The sequence below is a fragment of the Aedes albopictus genome, chromosome 3 (genome assembly GCF_035046485.1).
Source record: "Aedes albopictus strain Foshan chromosome 3, AalbF5, whole genome shotgun sequence".
Lineage (NCBI taxonomy): Eukaryota > Metazoa > Arthropoda > Insecta > Diptera > Culicidae > Aedes > Aedes albopictus.
Genome location: NC_085138.1, coordinates 381,420,518 through 381,434,584, shown reverse-complemented (window position 1 = coordinate 381,434,584; position 14,067 = coordinate 381,420,518). Strand labels below are relative to the sequence as shown.

Below are 14,067 nucleotides of genomic sequence, written 5' to 3'. Positions count from 1 at the left end.
GATTTACTGATGATTCGAAACTGGGAGACCGAGTCGATTTAGGAATACTGGGCGACCAAATTGAACTATGTTACAGGCTACCAAATGTATGTTCAGTCTTTTCGGCTGAGGCTGCAGCCGGCCATTATATCTCCTGCTGATAAACCGATTCTAATCGTAACGGACTCCGCCAGTGTTCTGGCAGCGATTGAATCACCGACGATTAAGCATTCCTACATTCAAGATATTCAGGTCGCACTGGATCGAAGTCAGACCGACGTGACTTTCATGTGGGTTCCGGGCCATTCCGGAATTTCCGGAAACGAAAAGGCGGATGCACTAGCGAGTATCGGCCGAAATGGAACACTACTGACGAGGAAAATTCCCGGAGACGACATCAAGGCCTGGATAAGAAAGCAGATTTGGGATGCTTGGTCCCAAGAGTGGCGACAAGAAAGAACGCTTTTTTGCCGCAAAATCAAAAATACGACGAACACGTGGGAAGACCCCCCCCCCCCCCCCCCCCCCGGACGGCGAGAGCAGGTCGTGCTATCGAGACTAAGAACGGGGCACAGCAGAGTATCACATAACATGACTGATAGTACTACCTGCTTCCGAAACGATGCGAATCATGCGGAGAACATTGCACAACCGAGCATATAATAAGCAACTCTCCGGCTTTCGAAGATCTCAGGAGGATCCACGGCATCACCACCCGAGCAGAGGAAAATATCAAAATAATAACAATGGAATCACAAAATCTATTTTTATATCTCGGTTTGTTTTTAATAACTTATTAAGTCATCACCGTTCCATAACATGTTCTGTTGGGCAATTTAATTTTGTTATGATCGTGCTCTTGGTATATTTTCTTTAAACGACATTTCAATAACATGTTTTGTTGTAGCACAAGTTCAGTTATTGAGACTTACAAACATTTGAACATTAATATTACAACATAACTAGTTTTGCAATCAAAACTACACCATTCGAGATTTTCGTTGTTCACATCATTCCGTGAGGAACTGTAAGAGGAAATATTATTTTGTCAACAGTTCCTCTTCTTTCTGACATTACGTTTTAATTATGACAGAGCCAACTTATCAGCCTTTTGTTTTATAAGCACTTTGAAAAGTATACCTTTTTTTGTCCCTATTTCAGTTAAGTATGAATATGAATATAGAGAGTGTAATAGAGTGTTAGCCATTTTATGAAACATTTTGGATCAACTGGTGGAATTTAAGGACGAACAACACTTTTTCGACAAAAATGTAAAAAAATAAGTCATTAAGAAGAAGAACTCTATTGATTATTATTTTTAGACATTTTATTTTTATTGATTTCACTGCATCGATCCCACTTTGATTCACTTGGATAAACGTGTCAATCAATGAGGTAATAATGTAAATTAATCTAATAAACAATGAACCACCTATCAAAGGGCTCCTAAACGTCGGTAGTTTTTCATCTTAAGTTGTTTGGAAAATAATCGAAAACTATTGTTTCTCTCTGTTTTCGATAATAAATCGCTCGCGACAACAATAGCGTCCCAATTATGAATGAAACATTTAACAATAGATGCTATTGTTGCGTATCCCATTGAATTCATATGGGACTTTGAAGGAGTTCCTATCCGCAACAGAAAAAAAGCAAATTTTGTTTTCAGATTGTTATCAATAACTTATTCATATCAAAATTAGTTATTGAAATATTTAAAAAAAATCGCTGTTATTAAGTTGTTATTGACACTAACAAAACATGTTATTAAACAGGTCTTCCAGGAATATTTTTTTGTTATAATTTTTGTTATTTTGCCGCTTATGACAGACAAGTTTAGAACAGGATATGTTATGTAAATAACATGAAAATAACTCTTTCCGTTACTCAGTTATTTTTCCAAAATAACACATTATATTATGCTGTTGCTATTCCCTTCTGCTCGGGCAACGTGGTCAGGGCGCTTCAAAATGATCCATCATTCGAAAGACAATTGATCAATTTTCTAAAAGACGCAAGAATGTATGACAGTATTTAAACTGTCTTGGGCAGTTTCGGGTCGACTGTTCCAGTGCCTTAAGCCCTATCTTCAAATCCCCCAGCAGAGACACTATTCCTTTTTACCTCGTCGGGGTATCCTGGTCTGTAAGCCCCATCCCAAACTACCCTAACCTTCTTTTTGCCTCGTCGGAGCATCCTGGCCTTCAATGGGTGATTTGATGCCACCCGTTGTTGGTCCGGCTCTGCCTCGTTCGAAAAAATCACTCCCACTTACAATTTACCGATCAATAATGCTATAAAATTGGAATACGAGATGAAAAACGCTCTGGAAACCCCCGCTAGTAATTAACTGACAGTTTATCTTTTGTAAAGACGGCTCGTACCAGAAACTAGATGTAAGTAGAATTAAGTAAACTTATATTCTTCGATTCCGTTATAAACCTTGTAGTCTGCTGACGCCCTTAAGGCATCTCCAGATTTTTCCTATTCATTTGGAGATGAACCAGCCTCGGGCTGAAAATCTCCCTAATAAAGCTAATAATAATAAGAATATTCCAAGGGAGTTCTGGTGGATCTCTGGGGCGCATCAGGGACATTCCAGTGTGTACCAAGAGGTCTTAGAGGCGTTTAAGGGGGTCTCAGGGGGTTCCAGGGGAGTAACTGTAGGTCAGGTCGGGGACATTGATTTTCGTAGCAGGTTTAGGGGCGTTTCCGGGGGCATTTCAGGAAGTTTCCAAAAACATTTTGGTGCGTTTCGGAGGCGTTACGCAGGCGTTTTCGGTGCTTCGGATCATCTCAGATGCGTTACATGGGGCCAACGAGAATTTAAGGTGATTTCAAGGAGTTTTAGGGGAATTTTGGTGGGTTTTGGGGGCGTTACGCAGGTGTCTTCCATTGTTTTCGTTGGGTCTCAGGTGCATGACATGGGGTCCGAGAGGATATTTGGGGATTTCTGAGGTATTGGTACAAAGTGGTTTTCTAATTAATCCTGGAATTTTAAATGCAGTTTTGATTGTTTGCTATCAGGACGCGCTCCACCAAACTGCACCGCGCTCGCACTGTATACAACGAGCGAGGTTTTCTGGTAGTGTTGTACTTTTTACAACAGCGCGCGACCTGAAGGGTTAAGTGTTCAAAGTAGCCCCCATCCGGTTCTATGTGCAATGTGTCCGATTGGTGGATGAACAACATTTTTGTTTATTGATGGATTTAGTTCAAATTTTGCATCCTATATACAACTCACGATTATTATGTGTAAAAATTGTGGAAATCCATTCAGTACTCTGGGAATTATAATGTCATTAAGTAGAAAAAAACATGAAAAAGTGTAAAACGGTAATCCATTTGAAATGCCTCTGAAACCCCAAGATGTTCCTGAAACCCCGATGAGATGAGTCTACCTGAAATGTCTCGAAACGCCCATGAAAACTCCGTAATCCCATTAAAACGCCCTTGAAACCATCATAATCAATTAAAAAACCTTCAACCCCTTGGAACGTCCATGAAACTCTCTGAAATGCCTTGAAATGCCTCTGAATTTCCCTTTATTCTATTGAAACGCCCACAAAATCCTCCGTAATAACCCCTTGAAACGGGAACTTCCTGGAAATCTCTTTGGCCTCATCTCAAATGCTCAGAAGCAAGAGGGAGCTTTACTTTAGTAACTTCAAATAGGGTGGCAATGGGTATTATCGGCAGTTTTATTTTCCTCGTCATGAGCGGTTTTTGTTGGACAAACTTACTGAAACTTGGTCGTAGAATTCAGCTTGGTTGGGAAGGATTTGAGGCCAATTCTTCAGCTTTCAAAAAACCACGCATGGCGAAAAGAATAAAACTGCCGAAAATACACAATTTTCTCTATTTTTTAAATAACTCAAATCTAGTTTAGCATTAATCATTTCCAGTTTTTTTTTTGTGAATAATCAATCATGATTATACATGATTTTTAATCAATGAGCTATTTTTAATCATTAATCATAATCACTAATCACAGATAAAACCAAATTTAATCATTAATCTTAATAATTAATCATGCTAAAAATCAAATTAATCATTAATCTTAATCATTAATCACAGAAATTAGAATTTTAATCATCAATGATTAATCATGATTAAATATTTTGTTAATCATGAACGCTCTGGAGAAAAGGTAACTGAAGAATGAACAGTGAATATTAAGAAATGGAATGTAAGGAATAAACAGTGAAGTTGTGAGGAGTAAGAAGTGAGGAACTAATGGACTAATTAAAAGTGTGAAGTGAAGAGTAAGGGATGAGGCGAGAGTGAGAAGTAAGCAGTTGAAAGTAAGCATTGAGTGAAGAACGGGAAGTGTGAAGCAATGAGGAGTGAGTATTGAGCAGGAGCAGTGATGATTTCTAAGTGTGTTAAGAGTGGGTAGGAAGCGAGGAATGAACAGTGAAGAATGATAAGTGAACAGTATGGAATGAGCAGTGAAAAGCGAAGAACGTGATGATGTTCGGAGTGAAAAGTCAATTGGAAAGGATGAAACGTGAGTGAGAAGTAAGCTGGGATGACCATTAAAAAGTGAAGAAGAACCCCTCCAAGAGTTCATTTTTTTGAAATTCTTCACAAGTTCCTCTTGAGAAACTTAAAAAAAGTTCTTTCCTGGAATCTTCCAGGAGATTTAAGGTTATTCTACGTGTTCCTTCAGAAGAATACTTTCGGATGTGCTGCGGTGGAATGTTTGCTGCATTGATTGCTCTGCTGATGATGCTATCCATCACGATGTCTGCTAACACCGGTGACAGTGGGCTGCCCATTGCGTGACCCTTTTCAACCCGACAGTTTTAAATTTGAACAAAATTGTGTAACTTGTTGATTAGCGTATCGAGTGAGTTTGTGTAATGTAGTTTTATGTGTTTAATGTTAATTTGTGCCAATTTTAATAAAATATTTAGGCCCTGAAGATGGTCCAATAGCCGGACCGAAACGTCGGCGATGATAAACAATTAATCAACGCAATTTATCAGACTGCAAGCCGAAATTCTCTAGGAAAAATCAACAGTCATCCAGTCGAATCCTATAATCAAAACAACATGGCGGAAACACTCATGATTAAGTTCTTTAACGTGCGACTTCCCACACTCGACAAACTCACTGCCGAAAAAATTCATGCATGAGTTGACTCATGATTTCACTCATTGCTTAAGGACAGACTTGTTAGAATCCGAACATGGCCGCCACAATGGCCGACTTTGGCACCTACTCACGATTTCGAGGGCACAAATCTCTTTGTAAACAAAACGAGCGCACCTGATCTTCTTATTTTAAGCTTATTACAAGTGTGCAAGAACAGAATAATAAAATGCTTTGTTGTGTAACGCTTGCTTCTTGAGTTTTGTGCGTTTGAAGTTTTGATGCACTGTTGAAGCGGGATGTCAAGACGTTTGTCCTTAATTTCTTGGTTTTCTTATTATTTACCGTAAAATGGGGTGTTAAGGGACAGAAAAAAAATTCGTCCCCATTAATTCATGGGTTCTACTTCTTAAAACTTTCAGGAAAAGCAGTCCGATCATTGTCTTGCTGCCCGTTACTCATATAGATTACAAAATTTGACGATTTTTTGGAACAATTGAAGATATTTAACAAAATGTGCGATTTTTTGGAAAATACGAAAATGAGGTATTAAGGAATTTAAGGGAATGAATGTAAAAGTTCTTATATTTCAAAGAGAGATAAAAATTGTTTGATTGTAAACAGTGACTGTAATGTTGCTTGAACATCACCGAAAAAGATTATCATAGTCCTGAAGGTGCAGGGACAACTTCATTGTCATCTATCTTTGTATATGAGTTTTTTTTTGTTAAAGCCTCGAAATCTGGAAAAATACCGTCAATTGTACTTGAGTGGATTCAAATTGTAATAAACACATTATTCATAGTTACTATTTAGAGTAACCAAATTGAATTACTCAGGCTTACCAATAGGTTGCAAACTAATGATGTGTATTTACAGTTTTTTGTTCACTTAAAAACTCATTTATATTGAAATGTTTTAAATGCAAGCATCATTAGATGGCTGAGGGTGTAAACTGTGTATTCAATGCTGATATTTCTACTCTGTAACATCGCTGATAGGTCGTATTATAGATTCTGAGATATTTTAGCGGCCATGATTCATCTTATAAATATTTTCTTTTGCACGAGTTAGTGGCAGTCTGGTTTACATAATATATGGAACAAGTGAGCATATTCCACATTTTCAAAAAGCTGTCACGTTTTAGCGGCAGTCATTAATAATATTTAAATAAGAAAACAGACGGAAAATATATTTTGAAGAATACGCCTTCGTTGAAAGATAAAAAACCCTTAAGAACGCAAACTTCTGTAAAAAGGGGACAACTGCGGCATTGAGTAATAAATATTTGACCACATTTCTAATTATATGTATCAATCTAACACTAGTTTCTAAAGATCTATATTGCATTAGTTGAATTTATCATCCATAGCAGCGGTTGGGATGTCTATGACCAAAAATGAAATCCATAATACGTCATTCAGAATAGTAACTGCTATACAATGAATCAATCGTCTCAAAACTTCATGATACAAATAAAAAAGTTATATGAGAAATTTGATTCCCTAACACCCCACCAGTTTATGAAACTAAACTTTTTTCACAAAAAATGTTTGTGTTTGAAAACCACCTTAGCTACATCAAATATTTTACCCTAGTTTCGTTTGAAATGAGTTGTAGAACACTTTACGATTACCCACATATTTTTCCTAATAATATTTCTAACCTCACAAATTAATGTTTAAATGGTAGCGAAATTGAGAGAAAGCAATGCCGTTCTATTTTTGATGTCTGGTGTCCAGTTAAAAACGTATTTTCATGAGTGGTAATCCTTATAGTATGCCTTTATTTCCAACACACATTTGAAGCAAATTTGGAATTAGTAAATCAATTTTTATACGGTTTGTCGATTTTTCAAAGTAGTGTGTAAAGATGAATCCCTTAACACCCCATGAGTTCTTAACACCCCATTTTACGGTATATCAAAGTTTTGAGGATTGTATGATAGAATAAGACGTAATCTTTCGTACAACAACAATGAATTTGATTTAACCCCAGTAATATGATGGGGTTTATATGATCCAGACAGATACACTGAACGTACACTATGCCTGCGTGGTGCTAAGAACTTAAAATCTTAGGAGGGTTAAATTGATTTGGATTCGTTTTACAAACGAATGAGATATCGGCGCTCGACTCGTGCGTGATAGCGTAATTTCCCTTGAAAATGTCGCACATGACAAAATGATTCAGAGATTGCTCACATAGGAGCGGCTCGTGAGTGAGCTTCAAGTGTGAGCTTACCAAAACTGGTGGCATCACCAGAGGGAATTTTTATTACGAAAATTTTGTGGACTGACCGAAAATCGAAGCCGTCACTCTCATTGTGGTCTTGCTGAATACCCGCACGTGGATTGTATATCGCTTCGATTTTATGGGCCCAGCCTAATTATTGATCGTCAATTTCTTCGTACAGAAATATGTACAAACAGAACTTTTGCACCTCCTATCCCTAAAAACATTCCAGCTACGCCAACGCCCGCCAGTATGGACTCAGTTTTTTTTTTACTGTCGGCACCACCGATTAATCGCACCCACCGCCATAAATCGTGTCTTGTCGCTGTTTTAGTGCACATATCGTCTGTTTGTCTGTGCTGTATGCAGGTCGGAAGCGCGCATTGATAAGGGTCGTTGTCTTGTTGCTGAATTGTTTGCTGCTTCCTGCATGCCGCCGTCCGTGGCGTGGCAAGCGGAAGTTCAAGTTCAGAGCCATTGTCATTTGATGGTGCGAGCCGGTTGAAAGGAAGAGTTTCGGATGAAAACAATTGCATTAGTATTCTTCTTACACTATTGATTTATTCTACTTAAATGGTCGTAGAAATAAAAGAAGCAACGCAACCAGAGCAACGGAAATCACAATTATCAACAGAGGGAACATGTACATACTCGACTGAGAATCAATCTCATCCAGCCACCAAGTCCAAGTATTATTGTAGAATCCAGGATCCGACCGAGGATCAGCTGGTTTGTTCCGTGGTTCAACAGCCGTCTGCCGGTACCGCTGTACCTCCGCCCTCAGTTCTTCCAAAATATCCAAGTGTTCCGACGCTACATTGTTTCTTTCGCAGGGATCTTCCAACAAATTGAACAAGCATGCGGATTTCTTCGGATTGCAAGCTTTTCCCACACCTTCCACTTCGCACTCCACAGTCGCGTCACGCCTCAAACGAGCCACATGCTCCAAATCCAGTGGCATCATTCGCCCAACCACCGATCCCGCCAGCCGCACCACATACTCCTCCTCGCTCAACTCATCTTCGCCATCCAACTCGCCCATCCAATTATCGAGCTTACCCTCCCACGATGTCCCATTTACGTACTTCCAACCGCCCCTACTATAACTACTGTACTGGTGCAACTCGTCAATGTTATTCATTACCACATTCCTGACGCTGATTGCGGGATTTTTTAACGCTTCCCACTGATTGCGCCCATCTATTTCGCTCCCAATGGGAATGCCTTCGATTCCGGCTGCATGTGCCAACGTTGGCAGCCAATCACTCACGTGGATCCACTGGTCCGAAACCCGTCCGGCGGTCAGATTCAACAGGGGACTCCAGACGGTGGCCACCGTCCGGACGGCTCCCTCCCAAGGACTGTACTTTTGCTGAAAGCAAGAAAAACGGTCGTTATTCAATTTACAGCTGCACATGGTGCTCGAATAAGTAAAAAGCATACTCCTCTCAATGGGAAGTTGGAGCCGGAATTTGCGTGCATTCCTACGGTTGGAGCCCCATTGTCGGCGTAGAACAGGATTATGGAGTTATCGAGCATGTCGCGTTCCTTGAGGGTTTGCACTATCTGACCAACTCCTTCATCGATTTTGGAGATCATTGCTGAATCGAAGAAAAAAAAACAAATGCAGTGGCATAGATAAGGGTTTTGTTGCTCAGTATGGAGTTCGGTATTTTTTTATGCTGAATTTATAAATAAAGAAATACGTAAATGAAATTTTTCTCATGTTTGAGCTCTTTCCAAAAATTTCGTTCATGTTATTTCTTTTGCATCATTCTTCACCTAACCTTGAAAAAGGACTTATAAAAATATCTATTTTTTATTTAAAACTTTGTAACTCGAGAAACGGTTGCTTGGATTGAAATGATGTCCTTGAAGATATTTGAGGATACATATTTGAATAACATTCAGAAAAAAAATAAAATAAAAACACTGAGAGAAATTTTAATCGCTGATCTATAATAGCATTACCCAGTAATTTCAAAAAAAATAGACAAAGCAGTTTCGAAAGGAATTTTTTAAAAGAAATTTTAAAGGAGTTGGCTAAATAATTTACAGATATTTTTGAAGAAATTTCCGAAGAAGTTTCCAAAAGAATTTGCAACTCTATGTTGCCCTTTAGGCTCAGTGTACCAGTTATGGCTATAGCACCTCAAATTCGCCATAGTTGGTTTTTATCCTTTAATGACGCAAAACAACAATAAAAAAATCGTAAACAACAGATTACGTTAAAAAATGTTTGCAATCATTCAAACTTCACAATTTGCTCAAATTATGATGGAACTTAATAATTTTCTTAACTTTTCGACTTTCTTGCACCCTATTCCGCCATAGTGTACCAGATATGATGGCTAATCCCATAAGGAATGCCTGGAAATAGTGTGAAATGGAACACAAATTGACAAATGTGTCCATAACTGGTTCAGGGCTCCTATCATTGAAACACGCCGTAATAAATACTTAAAGTAGTTTTGGTTCCGTTTTACATGTTTTTCCTGTAAAGTATGAAAACTTATCAATCATTTGACATATCGATGACATTCGGCGGGCTTTTTCTTATTTTTGTAGAAATAGTTTTCCTTAGGTAGTGCGATAACTGGTACTGGCACCCTACAGGCCTGTGCCAATTAACGTACTGGGACAAACTTGAAAATTCGAAGACACAGCAGAATGATTAATTGGCAAATTAAGAGATAAAATTGTGAAAAAAAATGTGTTCTGGTGGGATTCGATCCCACTACTCCGCATTCGATAGACCGGTGCTTTAACCATCTAAGCCACAGAACAGATAACGATTTTGAGAAATAGAAAGCCAAACTGACTCTGAGCCCACACAATGAACACTCCTATTTGCATCTAATTATACAAGTGATAGCGACTTGTTTTTATAGTACTGATACTTACTCTCGTACTTTGCATATCTAGGTTCCGAACCGTATGTGTTGAAGGTGTCTATTTAGCATGCGTCGAGAGCTTGATTCAGTCGCACGCTCAAGCGATGAACTGCGCCAATGAAACGCAACTAGGGTACACAGGTACACATGTCTCTGTTGTCCTTTACAGGTTTATACCAATTTACTGGTACGTCGAATCGTACTGAAAATTCGAAGGCACAGAGTGTTTTTTCCACAATTGTATTTCCCAATTTGCCAATTCCTGTGTATTCGAATTTTCAAGTTTCTCCCAATATAATTTCTGGAGTATGTTTCTGGAGCCACCCAGCCGAACTACCCTTTTAAATTTGCTGATATTTCGTTTTTGTAGTTATATATATTCGAAATTCTACTTTGTAGTAACTTTTAGTAAACTCCTTTGAATCTAATACTGAAAAAAAAAACTATAAGTATAAAAATTTTACACAGCCTATGAAAAAAGGAATATTAAATTAAGAAGTACTTTTAGAAAACAACTCCCAGAATATTTCATTTAAATTTTCCTTAGAATTTTGTCGATTGATATCCAAAGTAGGGTCAATTGTCAATTGTTGAACAGTTAGTAATGCAATGTTTGATTATATTTGGTTTTCTTTGCTTAATTACACGGTAGTAGATAATACATAATGAACGTCTAGATCCAGTCATTACTTATACTTCCCATTGAATTCAATGAAAGGAAATCAAATTCCATTTTCTATGACCAGGGGGTTCCTTAGGGCTTCTAAGGGAGTTCCAGGGATGTTTTAGAGGAGTTTCAAGGATTGTCAGGGGGTTCCGGAGGGGTTTCGGGAAGGATTCATGAAAAAAGGGGCCTTCAAGGCGTTTCAAGGATTTCAGATGATATGTATTAGGGATATATCTCCTGGAGCGCCCTTGAAACCCAATGATAACCCCATAGAACGCCCATGAAATCCCTTGAAACGTCCATAAAACATTCTGGAACGCCTCTAAAACCCCATGAAACAGTCCTAGAGTGCCACTGGGACGCTCTGGATACCCTCTGGAACATCCCTGAAACTTCCAGGAATGCTCTTGGAACTCATTGAACTTGAAGGCCCCTGGAACGCTCCTGAAACGTCACTAAAATCCCATGGAACGCTGCTGAAACCACCTGGACGCCTCCTGGAACGCCTCTCTCTCTTTTCATTCCTTATTGTAAATCCTTTTCACCACTGCTTCCAGTATTTAGGAATATTGTGGTATAGCCCATAATTAATGACTTGAAGTCTGAGGCCCGGTCGTTAAATACGGATGAAGCTAAAGCTTTGTTGAACCACGTGTGGACCTCAAGAGAAGTCCGTCATTGGATTCGTTGATAACAACCAGGTCAGATCTTGTCAGATTGCATCATGGTAACGTGACGTCACCGTATTCATTTAAAGATTAATTGGATTAAATCTTGTTTGCTTTAAATTTGGAGTTTAAACTCCCGATGTACATACAAACTAGATTGCCTCGAATGATTTAGTTGAATTAACACCGCGTTCGAGTGTTGAATTACTTATCTGAATAAAATTACTTCGAACTTAGTTTGTACTTCACTTTTCTTGTGTCACGCTAATCAATTTTGAATAAGTTATTTGACTAGGTTAGTTTAATTTTAGAATATTTATTCCTATTTTGCGGAGTTGATTTGATTTGCTGTCTTAGTTTTAGGTACTTGACGGAGTAACGGTCGTTTTTTAAAGTTGGCACTTAAACCGTTACTTGAAAACAGAATGGAACTTTACAAACCGGAACACCCCTTAATTTTACTGGGACGCTTCTGACATCCCCTGAAATCCGCTGAAACATCCTGAAACGTCCATGAAACCCCATGGAATGGCTCCTGATACTCCTTAGTACAACACTGGAACAACATTGGGACCCCCTCTAACCTCCCGGAATTCCTCTGAAACCCGATGAAATACTCTGAGACCACTATAAAGCCCCTTTGGATCGCCCACGAAACCCCATGGAGCGCTTCTGAAAGTATTTGAACACTTCTGGAACACCCCTGGGACTCCCGGAAACTTTCTAGAACACCAATGAAATTTCAACGCCCATGAAACTCTCTGGAGCTGGAACGCCTCTGTAACCTTTTGAAGATTCCTGGAACGCTATTGCAATACCCTGGAATACCTCTGAAATGCTTCAAAGACTCTTTGAAACCTCCTGAAACGCCTCTGAAGCCGCATTATCTTCTGAAACCCCCGCAATCGCATGAAACGCTCATGAAACCCCCTTAAGACCCGTGGGGCTGTAAACGTCCCTGGAATGTAAAATCCCCTCAAACCTCCTGGAATAGCCCTGTGTGCCCATGCATGATTGAAATTAAACATAAATTTGGCAATTATTCTAGCAGCATAGGTTATGCCAGTGATCAACAAATGCGTTATGGATGCATAATGAGAGCGTCTTGAAAATGTTTCATGTTATGAGATTACTTTGAAAAGGTAATTTTAAACTATGTAAAAGTGTAAAGTGCTATTTCGTAAAACAAAATTAATAAAAGTATGTTAAAAAACCATTAAGAAATTACGACTGATGATGTGTTTCAACAACTCAAGTAATTGACAATAGAAAAGTTCGCAAGAAGTATTAACCCTCTAATACACAATCCCGCCTTTAGACGGGGTATAGTTTGAGCATTTTTGTAATTTTTGTTTCGTGGAAAATCAATTTTTTTATATTTTTGGCTGATATTTAGGACTATTCTGTATACTTCAAAATAGTTTTTGGTGTATTTTAAATAATATTTATATTTTTTAAAAATCATTGAAAAATTGATGTTTTAGTCACCTTTTAGAAGTCATTGTTTATTTTGTATTGAATCGCTACAATTAACATATTTTAAATTTTTCCCAAATCATTCTATCCTTGCTTAATAGTTTAAGGGAATCGAATACACTCTAAAATTATTTTCCTTAAAATTACACGGAAAATAAAATTTTCTGTGAAAAAAATTAAAACATGAATATTTCAACAATAATCATAAAATCTCAAAATGTTTTCATCTAAAAAAATCCGTTCCCCAAATTGGCTTCCAGGAAAAATATAAGTGTGGGGATGTTCAAAAATAAAAATTAGAAAAATCAAAAACTAAAATTCACGAAATCGAGAATTAAAAAGAATCATCTTCTAAAACATGTTTAAATCGATTTTAGATGACGAAAAATGATATTTAAATCAAAATCAAAAATTTGGGTATTAGAGGGTTAAAACTGATAGCATATGATCTCCAGTTAGCGTAGTGGTCGCCAATCCGGAGACGGCGGTTCGATTCCCGTTTTCATTCGGGAAACTTTTCTCGACTCCCTGGGCATAGTGTATCATTGTACTTGCCACACAATGTACAAATTCATGCAATGACAGGCAAAGAAAGCCCTTCAATTAATAACTGTGGAATTGCTCTAAGAAAACTAAGTTTATGAGAGGCAGGCCAGGTTCCAATTCGTACGTCGAACCACAAAGAAGAAGAAGAAGCATATAATCATTTTCATAGATTGGAGCTTGATTCAAGTTCCGCAGTTGTACAGATGCTCGCATTTTTTTTTTCAAAGATCGATATCTTAGAGATTTTTAAATATTTTTGGTATTACTTCAAACTTGCCTAAATAAATGATTGAAGCATCAGTTTTATCAAATCATTCTTCATTTCTCAACACAAAAACTTAGGTTGATTTGAATCATTTTGCAATTCAGAACTATTTAAAATTTAATTTCCCAATTAAAAATATTTTTCTCAACTTTTTTCCACATTTTTTCCGACGTCTTGCAATTCCATAATTATTCTCATTTTTTTCAATTTTTATGTATGCATGCAATTCCCTGAAGGGTGGTT

General features: G+C 38.0%; 1 protein-coding gene across 3 annotated transcripts in view; it reads right to left on the bottom strand.

Moving 5' to 3' along the window:
* Window positions 1-7,849: 7,849 nt before the first annotated feature.
* The window catches only part of LOC134289645 (arylsulfatase B-like), a 40,652-nt gene continuing 34,434 nt past the window's right edge, over window positions 7,850-14,067 (bottom strand). For all 3 annotated transcript variants that reach the window (XM_062855817.1, XM_062855820.1, XM_062855818.1), the window contains exons 4-5: window positions 8,752-8,909; window positions 7,850-8,680 (exon numbers count right to left, since the gene is read on the bottom strand). In XM_062855817.1, the coding sequence (XP_062711801.1) occupies window positions 7,874-8,680; window positions 8,752-8,909 (965 nt within the window). In that variant the 3' untranslated portion in view covers window positions 7,850-7,873. The remainder of the gene's footprint in view (window positions 8,681-8,751; window positions 8,910-14,067) is intronic.